At 36.5% G+C, this 18,142-nt stretch overlaps 1 protein-coding gene across 1 annotated transcript; it reads left to right on the top strand.

Moving 5' to 3' along the window:
- Positions 1 to 10,192: 10,192 nt before the first annotated feature.
- On the top strand, positions 10,193 to 11,132 carry LOC116106625. The gene is made up of 2 exons (XM_031392984.1): positions 10,193 to 10,565; positions 10,768 to 11,132. The coding sequence occupies exons 1-2, from the start codon at positions 10,193 to 10,195 to the stop codon at positions 11,130 to 11,132; spliced, it is 738 nt and encodes a 245-aa protein (XP_031248844.1).
- Positions 11,133 to 18,142: the final 7,010 nt, after the last annotated feature.

The following is an 18,142-nucleotide window of genomic DNA, read 5'->3' as shown; positions in this document are numbered from 1 at the left end:
AATATCTAATGGATATTAGGGAAACCAGAAGCATTATCAATCTTGAAAATCAATAATGTTTTGTTTANTACATTTATTTAATTATTATATTTAATGATAAACAAAAAGAATTAGAAAAAATTACAGCAAATGGGGGCGGGGGACAAAATTAGGTGCATGGAATCGAATGGCTCTAAACCAACTCTTGTAGAGGTTTTAAAGAATGATTCTAAAGTACAATTGATTTTAAGATACTTATAGTTTGAATATAAGTTATTAATATTTGATTCAGTGTTTTAAAACCCAGCTTGACAGTAAACAAAGAGCAAACTCAGTCTAGGCTATCAAGGCTTTTGAAGAAAAGAGGTCGTTGACTCTTTTGGTAGTGAAATATTGGGTTTTGGTGGTTGAGATTGATTGGAATTTGATTTGGGAGGGACGGCTGTGCAAACCTTAATTGCTTAATTGCCGACAATTGGCAAGGTCGATAAGAGTAGGGTTAATGGCCAGGGTCGACAGGAGTAAGGTTTGAGGGGTTTTGGTGAGTGATGATCGAGGAAGAGAATGGTGATAAGGTGGGGTCACAACAATGATGGAATCAGAAACGGAATATAAATTTAGGTAGTAAAGTGATATTTTAAAAGTCTGTGGATGAAAAAGTTTCATTAACTCGTTATTTGGGTGGGAAAAAGTCTTACTCTTTTGGATAATGCTAAACAAAAAGAATTAAAAAAAATTACAGCAAGTGGCCGCGGGGGACAAAATTAGGTGCACTGAATCAAATGGCTATGAGCCAACTCTTGTGGAGGTTTTGAAGAATGATTCTAAAATACGATTGATTTTAAGATGCTTATAGTTTGAATATAAGATATCAATATTTGATTTAGTATTTTAAAACCCGATCGGTAGGAAGTCTCATGTATGTCATGATGTACACAAGACCTAACATCTGTTATACTATTGGGTTGGTAAGCAGATATCAATCCGACCCAGGACAAGCATATTGGAAAGTAGTAAAGATAATTTCAAGATATCTAAAGGGAACAGTTGATTACTCATTATGTTATCAAGGAAATAATTTACACTTGAGAGGCTATACCAATGCTGATTGGGGAGGAGATTTAGATGAAAGAGAATCTACTTCCTAATATGTTTTCTTACTAAATGGCAAGGTCATATCTTAGAGTAGTAAGAAACAATCATGTATAGCCTTATCTACGATAGAGGTTGAGTTTGTAGCATTTTCAGCTGCAGTGCAAGAAGCTGTTTAGTTGAGACAGATCATGAATCATTAGTGAATAATTAATGTTGCTATTGAACCAGTGAGAGTAAATTCTGACAGTCAAGAAGCAATAGTATACACTAAGGATCCCGAATATAAAATAAGACACATAGATATCAAATACAATTTTGTATGAGATTTGGTGACACAAAAAAAGGTGAACATGAATTACATATCTACGCATGACATGGTTGTAGATCCATTTACAAAACCTATACCAAAAGATATATTTAATAGACATGTTAGACCTCTAAGTTTACATAGATGTTCAATGTGCTCATGCTTTAAGATTTCCTAAAAATTTTTCATAATATAATATAGTTAAAACTCAGATACAAAAAAGGTGAAGTATAGATTATGAAGGTATATAAATAGAATTTGTGAAGTCCAAACAACTAAATTAAAGCCGATTTATTATGTCCCATTAACAGAAGCCACCTCGAGAAGAAAGGAAAGTAATGAACTTAGAAAATCCCACTGAAATTAATTTGATTCCTAAAACCCTAATTAAACTTAATCTGTTGACAGGAAACATATATTAGTGTCACGAAAGTCCCCCCCCGAAACCAATGCAAATTATAATCTCTAGTTTAGAGAACAACCCTAATGTTCAATCAGACTTTGATGAAAGCAACAAGTGGAGATGACAGTGTTCAGTCACTAAAGACAACTTGTACTGAAGCTACAGCTTATATCAGGGAAGTGCACGGCAGATTCGATGGACAAAGTGATACGTTGCCAAGTTTCGCATGCTATTGAGAGGCTACAGGGATAAACAAATGAGAGTTGCAGATCTTGCAGGGAGAATATTGAGTTGTTTGATGGGCATCCTGACTTGTTTTTAATTTCAACTACTTCATGCCTCGCCAACACGACGATCATGACATTGCGAGAGGACTCCTGAAGAATATCCTGTTGGAGATCTAAAAGCCATTGAATTTCTGAACAAGGTGAAAATGCGTTTTCGGAACGATGAACATGTCTATAAAGAACTCTCCTACAGATTATGAATCAAATTGATCAAGATAAGTTCGCAGTACAAGAGCGCTACGTCATGGGTTGCAGCTCTTTTCCAAGGTCATCCTATTCGCTTGATGAGTTCAATCGGATGGTAATGGACTCAATAGATTCCCCTTCGGCTGATGGTGATTGCAGTGTGAATCTGATAGAGAAATGTTGGTTTAGTTTATGGAGATAATAAGATGGAGGAATCATGAAGTTGCCTTGTGAATTAGAAAAGACCCAAAATTAGAGTTATTGAAGGAAACCGAACAGCAGAAAATATTGGAGGAAACCAACAGCAGAAGCATACGGTAAAACCTGTTCATGCCTTTCTAAATGCCAACAAGTTCTTCCAGCACTGGTTCTGCATGAGAATATTCCGATGCCTTCGGTAAGCACGATCGGAGATTGGTGATCAAGTTCTGAATGATAGGTTGGTATGTGTGGCTCCAAGAAGTGGGAATTCCTATTCTAAACAAATGCATAAGAACAAAGGAGGAGAATCCTATTGAGATGCGAAGACGATAGATTTGAGATTGATATGTTGTTGGAGTATGTAACTTCAGCTTCTCAGAGGGTAAAGGCTTATTGATAGAAATCGATCAGAATAAAATCCAGACTACAACAATGAAGATTGAAGATACTTGACTGGTTTTGATTTGAGATGCATAGAACGTTTGTATGGTGAACGTGGCCTTGATGTGGTGAATTATTGTATACAGTCCACTTCCTGCTTGCAAGTCAGGTGTACACCAAGAACCAATTAAAATTGCAGGACAAGCAACATGGGTTGAAGAACCTGAGCACAGAACCTGTAGTGACTGATTTCCAAGACAATGAAGAAAAGTGCCGGAGAAAACACGATGAAAGTTTTAATGTGTCAAATTGTCAATCAAACGAGAGCGATTAATCGTTATTTTTATAAATGTAAAATTTAAAGTCAACAACCGTTGTTTACCTTTGATTAGCTGGTAAAAAATTATAAATTTTTTACTGCTTTCTTTTAATAAAAAAATTATAGTTTTTTTATATTATTTTTTTTTTTTTTTTTTAATAGTATTAGATGAAACCGTTAATTATTGACCGTAAACAGGTCAGCATTTTAAAAGAATACAGAAGCAATGTAAAATAATTCAATTATATTTGTCACTTTTACTTTGAAACACAATTATGTATATTTTTTTCGTTTCAATTTTGACTTAAAATTATTATGTGAATAAAGAGGAGTGAAAAGCCAAATATACACATAGAACTCTTTCTTTCTACCATTTTGTTCTGATTTGGCTTTCTCATCTCATACTTTCTTTCCTCTCTCTCATACTTTCTTGACGAATTCTCCGAGAGAGAGGGAGAACGTACACCAAATCATGTAAGAATCAGGAGAAACAAATGGTCAATCCTCCACCACAAACCATCATAAACACCCACTTCCACCGCCACTGCCACCACCGCCCTTCTACGCTACTTCCACCGCTCCCACGTGCATTCCGCCCGTTGTACCTCCCGATCAAAATCCGGCAACAGGTTACCCACCAGCCGTAGGTTACCCACCTGCAATTGGCTGTCCTCCACCATATAATCCACCAGGCTTCCCTGACCCTAGCCCTGACCCTAATTCTTCATACGACCAACATCACTCTCATCAACAACAACATTTTATACCACCACCATCGACAGTGCCACAGGATACGTGTTATACGCCGCCTTACCGTCGCCAAGACAAAGGCGGGTTATCCAAAGGGATGTCGTCAAGAATGATTTTGTTAATTATTTTTGTTTGCTTGGGTAGTTTGATTATGTGGATTGTCGTACGTCCAAAGTTTCCAATTTTTCATATCCATTCGTTTTACGTAAAAAACTTCAACGTATCATCTGATAATAACTTTTCATCTTCATGGGAAGGAAATTTAACGATCGAAAACAAACAATGGGGAACAAAACTTATTTTTGATCTTATGCAAAATTCCATTTTCCTCGACGACGATGATTTTCCTGCGTCGTCTATTTCCTAGGGTGGTCAAAATAAGCCTTTGTTAGTAGTTGGTTCAAATGAAAAGAAGACGATTAGGGTGAAGGTGTCTACGGCGGATAGTAAACAACAGGGGGAGAAGCCTCCGGATAAGGTGGTGGTGGCGGAGATAAGGAACAAAAAGAAAAGTGGGTTAATGTTTGTTTTGAAAATTTATGTATAGTGGGAAGTTGATTCGGGATTCTTCCTTAAACGTTCAAGATCTGTGCAGGTGAGAATGTTGTGTACGGATTTGAAGGTTAATTTTGAAGGCAATTCAGGTAATGGAAAGATGAAAGGAAATCCTAATGACTGCGACTTTGATTTGTGACCTTTTTTTTTTTTTTTCTTTTAGTTTCTTCTTCTTCATGTGGTCTTGATCTTCTTCAATCTTAATTAAAGCAACTGTGATTAATTAAGGTGTTAATATTAGAGAAAGCTCATACATTGTTTGTAAAGTTACCGAAAATTAAGGTATTGGAAAATTAATCTTTAATCATTTCTTTATTGTTCTTTTATCAATGAAGCCTACCCTTTTGGCAAACCTGATGCTTATCAAATTACCAATAATCATATGTTGAGAGACTCTGTTTTGGTTAACAAGGCTTGGCACCAGTTGACCTTGTAATTTTCCTCTGAAATAAAGAGTCTGTGTTGTATTGTATCACTTCACCAATATACAGAAAACTTAACCTTACAGATGCTTATGTGAGGAAGTAACTGTAAACCGAGAAAAACAGAGAAATAGCAAGAGGAACGAAAATTCTTTACTGAATTGGTAAAGTGTAACTAACTACAGTGATGGAGTACAAAGTCAACATATATGCATATTTTACACTCAGTGGCTCTCATCACTTTAAACGGCAACGTATTGACCTCAGTTATTTACTTGAAACGGCAGCACTTCATTCTTCACACAGAGTTTGACACTTTGACTCGACTTTTGTATTCAATATTCCCCCCACAAACCAAGCTGCCTATTTCTAATGTTGTCCTTCACCAGTTAGCAACAAGTGAAATCTCTTGCGTTCAATAGTCCCCTTCAAACTAAGCTGCTGCTACAATTTCTGAGCTATCAGCTGTGAGTTATGGGTCCACCAGTTGAGACCCGTTTTGTTTTTTACCCGTAACCAGCTCGGACCATATTTTTACGGGTCATCCGGGTATACCCGCTTAATTCCCAAAAGCAAAATCCCTAAACCGTGAATCATTTCCTTTCGTAACATCTCTCTCAACTCTCAAGTCTTCAGTTCACCCTCGAGTCGACATCTCTCACTCCCTCTGCATCTGTCCTCGCTACTCTCTTGGACCCTTCCAGGAAAAAAGAAGCTTTTCCAGTTCTCCTCATTCTCCGTCACCGCCAACGACTGTTGGGTAAGACTCTTGTCTCTTTTTTTTTTTTTTTTTTTTTTTTTTTTTGTGAAATTGGTCTGGTTGAGGTCTGAATGAAGAAAGCAGGAGGTACACAACGTAGAAGAAACGGTTGAGAGGAAGCGCGCAGTAGTGGATGAATTAACGGCCATTTTAGTGTGGGAATTCTTGAAACAAACTATTTTGAAATTGAAAGGATAATTTATTTTTGGTTTTCAGCAAAACATATATATATGGGTGTGTAAAAGAAGAAAACTAAGATCTTGGTTTTGTTGAGCTGCCTTTAAAATTTTTTTGTTTTGTTGTTGTTTTGCTGCTGCTTTTCCCTTTCTCTCTCTGAAGGTTCCAGCGAGAGGCTCTTGGTCTGCTGCTTCGCTTTTTGTTGTCAAATTTTGCTTATGTGTCCTTCAATTTCTTTAATTTTTAATAAATAAATTAGTTAATATATGTTAATTATCAAGACAAAGGGAAGTAGAGCTGCAAAGATATTTAGAAAAGCTAGCAAGAAGGTTAGTATGACTGAAAGCTGACAAACTGTTTTATGAAGATGAGGAGTTCAAAGGAATTGCCTTACTTTACGAAGTAGGAATTCAAAAACTTGAGGTAATGAAAAAATGTCATTTGTTTGACATGTCAAATCTCAAACTCGAGAATTTAAATGAATTAATAGTGAAATTGGAAAAACCTGACTTGACGGATTTGGTTCAAGGATTAGCAGTTTATCCTAATGGAGCTATGGAATTGTTCGTTCCATGAAAAATCTTTAGAAAATGTTTCTGTAGAAATCTTTTGACTAAAGGATGGATCGATACAATAGAAATTAACGTACATGAAGCGATGGTAGATCCGAATATGCCACATGCGGTTAAGCAGACGCTCTGTGTATTGAATCGAAATGTCGACACCTTTACTTGCATGATTACTTCCTCATTGCAAGAAAGCTACAACATTCAACTTGTACAGATATGAGAATTTCTTTGTAGGAGAACCATGATACCGAATTATGCTTGATAATGAGGTAAAAATGGGTTCTTATGCACTAGAACTAAAGAATCAGAACCAGAGTAATCCGAAATTAATTCATAAACCTCATCATCCGAATCAATTTCGTATCCCCAAATTGGCTCATATTCAGAAATTTGGTCTTCCACGTTGACTTCCAAAAGTCGTACCGTCGTATTCTTCTTTCCCTTATGAGGACATTTGTCTGCAAAATGATTCTTGTCACCATAAATCTAGCAACAATTACAATCTTTTGCGTTTTTGCCAGATGGGCAGGTAGCACAAAACTTACGCGCTCCGCGTTCCTTAGCGTTAAGTCTACCTTTCCCTGTTCGCCTAATAAATCTTTCATGATCCGAAAGATTCCGTTTATTAGTAACAGGTCGTTTTACCATATTACGAAAACGTTTTGGCTTAAAGTTTCTTTTACCGAACGATCTTTTTCGTTTCATATGGGTTTTCCAACCTTGATGTTTAGTCGAGTTCCTTAACTCACAACCATATTGTCCTGGCACTCCATCAAAGTTTTGACAACAAGATTCATTGAACTCAAGCCTTATAGCCTCCTTATTCAGCTTCGCGTTCAAACATCTTGTCCTCACGAGTTGTCTAACAGCTTCTATTCTTCCTCCCAAAGAATCAACAACCTGATTCTTTTCAAGCAGAAGTTTAAACGCCTCGTTTGTTGCCTTATCCCATCCTGGGGGAAGCTTAGCAAAGAAATTATTTTTCATGACTTCTTGTGTGCCACTAGGCAATTGATAAAAATAACGTCTATATTCATAGACGAAATTTTCAAACAGACACTTGTCACAAAGCCTAAGCTTTGTTAAAGCTTTTAAGGCAACTACCTCTGCGAGGTTCCTATTGGTAATAGTTATCCCAGTGAATTCTCGACAAAGCATAGGTATATTCATGCAACGGACGCGTAGTCTTAATGAATATCCTAAAAATAGCGGAATTGGTGATGAGGATGATCTTATCCCAATTAGAAATGAAGATGAACATCATAACTCAGTAATTAGTGTGTCATCTAATTACGAGGATCACTCAGGTAACCCTGACAATTGGATAATTCCGAGGTTAACACCTAGAGAGGTTTTCGCGAAACGCTCTAAGTGGTTATTTAAAGTTGAAGGCTTGGAAGATGTACACGAAAAACTTGTTTGTGTTGCTTTATCTTAGTCTCGAGATGGTGAATTAGTACTCTCGAACAACGAGTGGCTACGAAAGGTTCGAAATCTTGCCAAACGGGCAAATGGCAAGTATAATTATGTATAACTTGGTGTTGTACAGATTCATGTGCAGGGACTATTCTGTGGAGGAATGAATGTACCTGTTCAGGTCGCTTTATTGGACAGACGATGGCTTACATTTGGAAAAGCTTTAGTTGGAGGTTTTCACGCTAACGTAGCTTTGGCAGATGCCTACGGGATTGTTAAACCAAGATATATGGTTAGTCTCCAAGATCCAAACCTAAAACAGATTATGGTTCTTCGCATTCATACTTCAGGACTGGAAGACTTAATGGCTTCTAGTGATGGAATAGCTATTCAGTATAAGTTAATTTATCGCTTGATAAATTCTGTTAATCCTATACGTATGAACTTCAGTGTCGATACTGAGGTTCATGGCCTGGGACAAGATTCTGTAATTCCAATTCGACCTACGGTAGTCAATGCTAAGGCTCTTACGTGGCCGAAACGATAGGTTTTGGCATATTCATCGCAGCCTAGCGTGGTAGAATTAAACCCAAATCGGGGAATTTAAATCCAGGAACTTGATAATGAGGTAGAGGTTACTTTTCCTACGCTTAGAAACTCAGTGTCTCTAGAGCGGAATAAGGAAATTCAACCTATCATATCAAGGAAAAATATACTGGAAACAGATGACACTGCTAGTGATGCTGGAAGTAGCAATAGCAGGAAAAATAGTTGGGTATAAATCTGTGCAAATCCCAGTATATGAAGACGAGACTCCAAGCACGAAAATGATGATGAGTCATGAAATGCATTGTCATGCGATAGTTCAAGGGACTATTGACACATGCATACGTGCTAAACTGTGTTTTCCAGAATATGAGAAATATACTCTGGATATTCTTGTAGACACAGGAGCAACCAAATGTATTGCAAGGAAGCAATGTTTTCCACATGAGCTTTGAAAACCATTGGAAAAACCTATCCTAAATACGGTTGTAGATGGAGGTCAAAGTATGATCACGGATATGGTAGAAAACTTGGTTGTACTGTTAAACGAGAAGAAATTCACTCTAAGGGAAGTCCTAGTAGTGGATTATTTAGAGGTAGATTTTATTCTCGGAAATAGCTTTCTGCGAGGTCAAGCAGAAGTTAGGCCATTTACTTAGGATAACGACCACATTATCCTTGGAGGACATAAAATCCCTATTCTTGCTAAGCCTGAAGTTTCGAAAGTTAGAAACGGTTTTAGACCGGTGAAACTACGGCAAGAAGTAGATCACATTGTTTTCTAAATTTTAGAAAAGGAAAACTGGCGGTTGAAAACTTCTGAAGTAGAAGAAGTGGATGAAGCTTGTAATGTTTTCTTTCAAAGGTTGTATCCTAGTTATCAGACAAATCGGATCGCATGAGGTATATCGCACGAGGATAATCTCTCTGGTGCATGCCTTGAGAGCACAGATAAATTCATACATAAGGAAAAAATCTTGAAGGTTGAAAACGAGAGCCAAAAGAATTCTTTAAGGATTGAGGAACTTGTAAAATCCTTTAAAGATGAACTTTTTCCATGCATTGATGATCAACCATTAAAGTTATGGGAAATTAATGGTATATATGTTTCACTTAAATTAAAAAGGAAGGATGATAAAATAGTAACCAAATCCTATCCTTATACTCTTGATGCAAAGGAGGAATTCAGTAAGCAAATACCAGAATTGCTGGAAAAGCAATTGATACGCACCAGTAAAAGTCTACACTCTTCGCCAGCATTCATGGTCATGAATAGAGCTGAGCAATTAAGAGGTAAAGCGCGGATGGTTATCGATTATAGGCAACTAAATGATAAAACTATTGATGATGCATATAAGATACCAAATAAATCAGCTTGTTTAAATAAAGCTAGATTTGGAAAAATCTTCTCCAAATTTGATTTAAAGTCAGGGTTCTGGCAAATCAGAATGGAGGAGTCAAGCATTCCTTTGACGGCTTTCACCTGTTCGAAAAGATTGTTTGAATGGATGGTTCTGCCTTTTGGACTTAAACAGGCACCATCAATATTCCAGAGGAATTAAAATGGATAAAGTCTTTGGAGATTTATCTAACTTTTGTGTAGTCTATATTGATGATGTTTTGGTTTTTAGTAAAACCAAGGAAGAACATGTAAATCATCTTAGACTGGTGATAAAAAGGTTTCTTGATAACGGAATGATTCTATCTGAAAGAAAGGTAGAATAGTTTAAGAACAAGGTGAAGTTCTTAGGCATTGAGATAGCTGAAGGAGGTATTCAAGTCCAAGAACATATCTCAAAGAAGTTGCTAGAATTTCCAGATGTGCTGGAAGATAAGCACATGCTCCAGCAATTTCTTGGATTAGCCAATTACATACGCGAATATGTTTCTAATCTCGCTAATGTAATTAATGGCTTGACGCTTAAGGTTAGTGATAAAGTGCCCTGGGTTTTGACACTTGAAGATGCTAACTGTGTTAAGCGGACCAAAGTCTTGACAAAGCAATTAAAACCTTTAAAACTCCCAGAAGATGAAGATAAGCTCATTATAGAAAGTGATGCATCTCACTTGTATTGGGGGGGGGGGAGGGGGGTGCTTAAGGCTAAGGGTACTGATAATATTGAACGGATTGTTCGATATGCATCAGGAAATTTCTCTCCTGCTGAAATAAACTATCATGTCCATGAGAAGGAAGTTTTAGCAGCGAAAGAATGTATTGACCGATTTCGATTATTCGTAATCAGTCAGGAATTTACTTTAAGGATAGACTCTAAATATTTAAAAACTTTTATGAAACTGTCTTTAAAGGATGACAAAGCTAGATTAATCAGATGGCAGATTTGGTTTGCAAATTATAGAATCAAATTTGAATATATTTCTGGTAAATCTAACTTTGTTGCTGACTTTTTGTCCAGACATTTTGCAGAAGATTTGCAGGATAATGGCGGACAAGAAGGAAACTGGAAATCACTTCTCATGCTCCAAGTGTAAGCAACGAGGACACTTGAGAAGGAACTGCCCTTGGAGGATTACTTCTACTTCAAAGGTTATTGCTAAAAAGGAAAAAACTGTAGATAAGCAGGTGGCTTCTTCTTCTAAGCAGGTTACTACTGTAAAGCAGGTTGAAGGAAAGAATCGTGACTATGATTCTGATACTTCGGATAGAAGAAACCCAAAATTTCAACGATTGAAGGGTGAAACTTCTATGAAGAGAAATACTTTTGAAAAGAGAGTTACTCTTAAGAAGGAAACGACTCATAAAAAAGGAATAGTTTGCTAGTCTTGTAAACAGGAAGGACATGAACGGGCTAATTATCCACTGTTATAGATAAAAAATTCTGAGGAATCATCGTCAGGCGTTACAAGCGTGGTGACACCTACTCCACAAAAAAAAAAAAAAAGGGTTAATTGATGCAGATATTTGTGAGAGGTTTAGCTTTCCAGAAGGCTTAAGATTAACTTCAGCAAGTCAAACACTCTGGAAGGATCTGGAAACCCAAATTAGAATCGTAATGGCGACATGACAAGGGGAAGTACAGCTGTAGAGGTGTTTAGAAAAGCTAGCAAGAAGGTTAGCATGGCTGGAAGCTGACAAACTATTTTATGAGAATGAGGAGTTCAAGGGAATTACCTTACTCTACGAAGCAGGAATTCAAAAACTTGAGATAATGAGAAAATGTCATTTGTTTGACATGTCGAATCTCAAACTCGAGAATTTGAATGAATAATAGTGAAATTAGGAAAAACTGACTTGATGGATTTGGTTCAAGGATTAGCGGTTTATCCTAATAGAGCTATGGAATTGTTCGTTCCATGGAAAATCTTTAGAAAATGTTTCTGTAGAGATCTTTTGACTAACGGATGGATCGATACAATACAAATTGACGTACATAAAGCTATGGTGGATCCGAATATGCCAGATGCGGTTAAGCAGACGCTCTGTGTATTGAATCAAAAGGTCGATACCTTCACTTGCATGATTACTTCCTCATTGCAAGAAAGCTACAATGTTCAACCTGTACGGATATGGGAATTTCTTGTAGGAGAACCATGGTACCGAATTATGCTCGATAATGAGGTAAAAATGGGTTCTTATGCACTAGAAGAAATTCAAAAGAAAGAAGAGGAAGATTGGACCAGGCTGCATATTGCAAAATTGCTACTGGTTAAATCCAAACTAGAGGAGCTTGTTAAAGCATACGTTACTATCCATATCCATAATGGGATAGTGGCAGTATTACCAGATAGGTATGCGACAATCCAGGATGCACTCTTCAAGCATAACCAAGCCCAGTTAAAAGCGTTATTAGAAGGGTTTGATTTAGCCCATCTACCAAAGTAGGCTTTAATGGAAGGTATTATTGATCTTCTAAGGATGATCTTAGCCCACGACCAAGAAGCCCAAGAAGATGAGGCTCTAAAAGATTTTATTGATCTTATAGAAGTTGATAACTTCAAATATTGATAAAAATCTGGAGGATGGAGATTTGGACAACCAAAAATGTCCAACACGTAAGACGCTGACGTGTATCCAACAAGCGGAAGTAATACGTGGACATCCAGGATTTTGCCGACAAAAAGCAACGAGCCAAATTCAAAGAAAATCTTGGATGTTGTGTCATTTAGTCTCATGTAACATGTGTAAATTGTAATAATTTACTTTTGTTTAAAACATGGGAGACATGTGGACCCCATGTCATTTTCTTTAAGATAAATGTTAGTTTTTCATTAGGTTAATAGTCAAATCACATTTCTTTTGTGATTGACATTTTGTTTTGTATATTTTGTTTTACCTACGAATTCAAATCTTTTGAAATCCGAACTTCTTTATATAAAGAGAAGCTTTGTATATTTGCAATCAGAGAAAAATTAATAATATTTTCAGTTTGTGAAAAATTCAGTCTCTCAATCTCTTGTTTTACTTTTACTGCCTACTCGAAGCAAAGAAAATGTTTATTCAAGACGATTGATACCCATGTATGAAGTAATCTTTAAAACTGAATTTATGTGTTTTTCTCTCCAATTAATCAACTAGGTTCTTTAATTATTAATTGTAATAATATTTGTAAGACTAGGTATTACAAATATTATGTGGGTGTAAATGATATCAGAGCTTTGGAAGACAAGGGGGTGTTTATACCTGTTAACTTGTTAAAAATTCTTTAATAGCATGAATAATGGTTCAAATAATGAAGTCTGTTTAAATAAGACTTGTTTTCATTTGGATCATGGTCTCGAGGGAAAACCGAAGATCGGTTTGTTAAATACTGTCGTCGATAAGTTAGAGCTTTTGACCCAAAAGCTTGAAAACTTATACAGGAGAGTCAATTATACAGTGTATCGTATATTTGCTCTAAACAAAGAAATAACCCAGATCGGGAACCAGATTGAAAAGGTTAATTCTGTACTTCAAAAGGTCAAAACACTGGAACGTGTGCTAACTATTTTACTAAGCTGGTAAGATATGAGATGTCTCTGGTTTTAAGCGACATCGAACAAGTGTGACCTATTGAAAGATATACTGAACAAGAGGTTAAACGGGTTGTGTTGGACCTCTGTAACGGCAACCTAGATATTCGAGAAGAATATTTGACTTGGCTAGGGGTAAAGCGACTTTTGGATGCTATCCAAAAGGCTTTTAGTCAAGGGTGCACAAAGATTTTGTGTTTTATTTGTCGGATTTCCACCATTGAAGTTTCTGAGCTAGAACTTCGGAATAAGCGGTTGGAAAAAGCTGAGGCGGTAATTCTTTACTGGTACGGCGAATCCTAGCCGAATCCAGATCCTACACCATATAAAGATTCGGACTTTGCAATTGAGTTAAGACCTGATTCAGATTGACCATGGGTGGTCAGGATGTTTTGGATCAGTTCGCAGCCAGTTTGCAGGCTAAATATCCCGGATTGCCTCCAGGATATGCACAGTTCGTGGCCAAAGAAACCCAAGGTGATTGGGAAAAGGCGGAAAAACTCTTTATGAAAGGTGTCAAGGAAGAAGACTTTGTTTCTAAAGTTGATGGAAAACAGAAGATTGATATTTCAGAAATTTCTACCTTGGATGCTAAACTAATCAGTAGGTATTACGAGGAAGAAATGAAGAAACAAAGGAAAGGAGAAGAAACTGGAGGATCAAAAATTACTCCAGGTCCTAAAAAGGCGGAGCTCGATGAGCTAATCTCGAAACTCAAGGAGTCTGAGTTTAAAGATGATCCCCTTAAAGGAATTCGTAACCCTTTAAATTCTTTCAAAGGATTCCTAAAGAAAATCTCCAAACCCGAATATAAACAAGGATAAGGTCGGAGTTTATACCTTGGGAATACCTAGAATGGTGGAGATACCGTCTAGTAGAAGTTTCCTAATAATTGATTGTGTTACGAATGTAACGGATGCAATCGAAGGATGAGAAACTGTTAACTGGGTTCATATACAAAACAAGAATTTTGGACTCAATGATACTTACAGGTTTTTAAGATCCACACTGTAGGGAGCTGTAAGGAGCTTTTGGAGAAGTCTAGAAACTGGTACGGGTCTGTTAGATACTGTAAGGGACTTGAAGAATGAAGAGTGCAAATGAAAACAAGTCTTATTTAAACAGACTTCATTATTTGAACAATTATTCATGCTATCAAAGAACTTTTAACAAGTTAACAGGTATAAACACCCCCTTGTCTTCCAAAGCTCTGATACCATTTACACCCACATAATATTTGTAATACCTAGTCTTACAAATATTATTACAATTAATAACTAAAGAACATGGTTGATTAATTAGAGAGAAAAACACATAAATTCAGTTTTAAAGATTACTTCATACCTGGGTATCAATCGTCTTGAATAAACATTTTCTTTGCTTCGAGTAGGCAGTAAAAGTAAAACAAGAGATTGAAAGATTGAATTTTTCACAAAGTGAAACTATTATTAATTTTTCTCTGATTGCAAATATACAAAGCTTCTCTTTATATAGAGAAGTTCGGATTTCAAAAGATTTGAATTCGTAGGTAAAACAAAATATATAAAACAAAAGGTCAATCACAAAAGAAATGTGATTTGACTATTAACCTAATGAAAAACTAACATTTATCTTAAAGAAAATGACATGGGGTCCACATGTCTCCCATGTTTTAAACAAAAGTAAATTATTATAATTTACACATGTTACATAAGACTAGATGACACAACACTCAAGGTTTTCTTTGAATTTGGCTCGTTGCTTTTTGTCGGCAAAATCCTAGATTTCCACGTATTACTTCCGCTTGTTGGATACACGTCAGTGTCTTACGTGTTGGATATTTTTGGTTGTCCAAATCTCCATCCTCCATATTTTTATCAATCTTTGAAGTTATCCACTTCTATAAGATCAATAAAATCTTTTAGAGCCTCATCTTCTTGGGCTTCTTGGTCGTGGGCTAAGACCATCCTTAAAAGATCAATAGTACCTTCCATTAAAGCCTGCTTTGGTAGATGGGCTAAATCAAACCCTTCTAATAACGTTTTTAACTGGGCTTGGTTATGCTTGAAGAGTGCATCCTGGATTGTCGCATACCTGTCTGGTAATACTACCACTATCCCATTATGGATATGGACAGTAGCGTCTGCTTTAACAAGCTCCTCTAGTTTGAATTTAACCAGTAGCAATTTTGCAATATTCAGCCTGGTCCAATCTTCCTCTTCTTTCTTTTGAATTTCGTCTAGTGCATAAGAACCCATTTTTACCTCATTATCGAGCATAATTCAGTACCATGGTTCTCCTACAAGAAATTCTCATATCTGTACAGGTTGAACGTCGTAGCTTTCTTGCAATAAGGAAGTAATCATGTAAGTGAAGGTGACGACCTTTCGATTCAATACACAGAGTGTCTGCTTAACCGCATCTGGCATATTCGGATCCACCATCGCTTCCTGTACGTCAATTTGTATTGTATCGATCCATCCGTTAGTCAAAAGATCTCTACAGAAACATTTTCTAAAGATTTTCCATGGAATGAACAATTCCATAGCTCTATTAGGATAAACCGCTAATCCTTGAACCAAATCCGTCAAGTCAATTTTTCCCAATTTTACTATTAATTCGTTCAAATTCTCGAGTTTGAGATTCGACATGTCAAAAAAAATGACATTTTCTCATTACCTCAAGTTTTTGAATTCCTGCTTCGTAGAGTAAGGCAGTCCCTTGAACTCCTCATCCTCATAAAACAGTTTGTCAGCTTTCAACCATGCTAACCTTCTTGCTAACTTTTCTAAACACCTCTGCAGCTGTACTTCCCCTTGTCATGTTGCCATTGTGATTCTAATTTGGGTTTCCAGATCCTCCCAGAGTGTTTGACTTGTTGAAGTTAATCTTAAGCCTTTTGGAAAGCTAAATCTCTCACAAATATCTGCATCAATTAACCGCTTTTTTTTGTGGAGTAGGTGTCACCACGCTTGTAGCGCCTGACGATGATTCCTCAGAATTTTTTATCTTTGACAGTGGACAATTAGCCCGTTCATGTCCTTCCTGTTTACAAGACCAGCAAACTATTGCTTTTTTCTAAGTCGTTTCCTTCTTAATAGTATCTCTCTTTTCAGAAATATTTCTCTTCGTAGAAGTTTCACCCTTCAATCGTTGAAATTTCGGGTTTCTTCTGTCCGAAGTATCAGAATCATAGTCACGATTCTTTCCTTCCTCCTGCTTTACAGTAGTAACCTACTTAGAAGAAGAAGCCACCTGCTTATCCGCAATTTTTTCCTTTTTAGCAGTAACCTTTGAAGTAGAAGTAATCCTCAAAGGGTAGTTCCTTCTCAAGTGTCCTCGTTGCTTACACTTGGAGCATGAGAAATGATTTCTAGTTTCCTTCTTGTCTGCCATTATCCTGCAAATCTTCTGCAAAATGTCTAGACAAAAAGTCAGCAATAAAGTTAGATTTACCAGAAATATATTCAAATTTGATTCTATAATTTGCAAACCAAATCTGCCATCTGATTAGTCTAGCTTTGTCATCCTTTAAAGATAGTTTGGGGAAACTGAGGCAATGTTTGTGAGCTTAATGCTTGTGAGTTGAAATCTTTGGAAGGTTCAGTAACAAGATTTGTGTTGGGAGCAATTAAAGCATTGGTTTGTGGAGCAATTAAAAAGGTGTTTAGTTGAGCCATAGAGGATTCATTGGAACTATGTTTAGCAGCTATTAAAGCTAAAGCTAATTGATCATGAAAGGTTGTAAATGAGTTGTTCTATTGTTCAAGACTGATTTCATGTTTATGAAGCAAAAATTGTGCTTCTTGTAAGGTTTTTTTGCCACTATTTGCAACTAGATTCACCACTACAACATCATACTCAAGTCCCAAACCATCAAGTATATACAATAACAGTTCCTCATCACTTAAATTCACTCTACTAGAAATCAATTCATCTTCTAGTTCTTTCATTCTCAAAACATACTCACTTATACTAGATGAATCTTTCTTAGTAGTTTGCAATATATTCCTAAAATGTAGAGTTCTAGCCTTTGATACATATTAGAAATGTAACTCTAGCAGGTTCCAAATTTCATAAGAGATACTACATTTTGCTACATGGCGAAACATGGATTCAAAAATTGAGGAAAGAAGCCAACTTACCAGGAATTGATCAACCTTTTTCCAAGTGAAATAGTTAGGGTTTGATCTTTTTATGGTTTTGTCTGGATCATCTGTTTTCTCAATCGAGAACAATGGAGGAAAACTCCTTTCACTAGTCACGAAGCCATCGAGTTCGTGTGAAATTAGAGCTGGTAAGATCTGTGACTTCCAGAAAGTATAATTTCTCTCTAATAGCTTTACAGAGATCGTCGATAGTGTAGGAGGAACACTTGAATTAGTAAAACTTGAATCACCTTCCATTGTTGAAGAAGCTGAATTTGCAAAAGAATAGAAGAAATTTGCATAAAAAAAATTGAAAAATCATCGAAGACGTTGGTCTAGGGCTCTAATACCCTGAAGGATTTCAAGATTCAAGAAACAATATGCAGAAGAATCAAACAAAAATTCTCAGCTGAATTGAATGAATGAATCAATTATAGAATTGGTGGCAAATTTATATGCAGCCGTTATATCAAAACGCAGTGTTTTGATGCAGTTTTGAATCTTTACGAAGAACACCCCATGATTAGTTTCTATTTATTACAAAAGACACCCCACTTATACTAATAACAAACAAAGTTGTCTTTCTAGGATATGTTGTTTCCAACCAAGGAATTGAAGTGGACTAGAGCAAAGTTGAAGCTATTATTAGATGGCCCACTCCGAAAACCCTTCATGATGTTCGAAGCTTTCATGG

This window comes from Pistacia vera, unplaced genomic scaffold, assembly GCF_008641045.1.
Source record: "Pistacia vera cultivar Batoury unplaced genomic scaffold, PisVer_v2 Contig52, whole genome shotgun sequence".
Classification (NCBI taxonomy): domain Eukaryota; kingdom Viridiplantae; phylum Streptophyta; class Magnoliopsida; order Sapindales; family Anacardiaceae; genus Pistacia; species Pistacia vera.
Note: the sequence above shows the minus strand (reverse complement) of the source record. Positions and strands in the feature narration are given on the sequence as shown.

What these genes read in the sequence shown, in the direction of transcription:
- LOC116106625 (XM_031392984.1), top strand. Translation starts at nt 10,193, where the DNA reads ATGCTCCAGCAATTTCTTGGATTAGCCAATTACATACGCGAATATGTT. An exon ending in AGTTTTAGCAGCGAAAGAAT is followed by an intron (nt 10,566 to 10,767) that starts GTATTGACCGAT and finishes CTTTTTGTCCAG; the next exon opens with ACATTTTGCAGAAGATTTGC.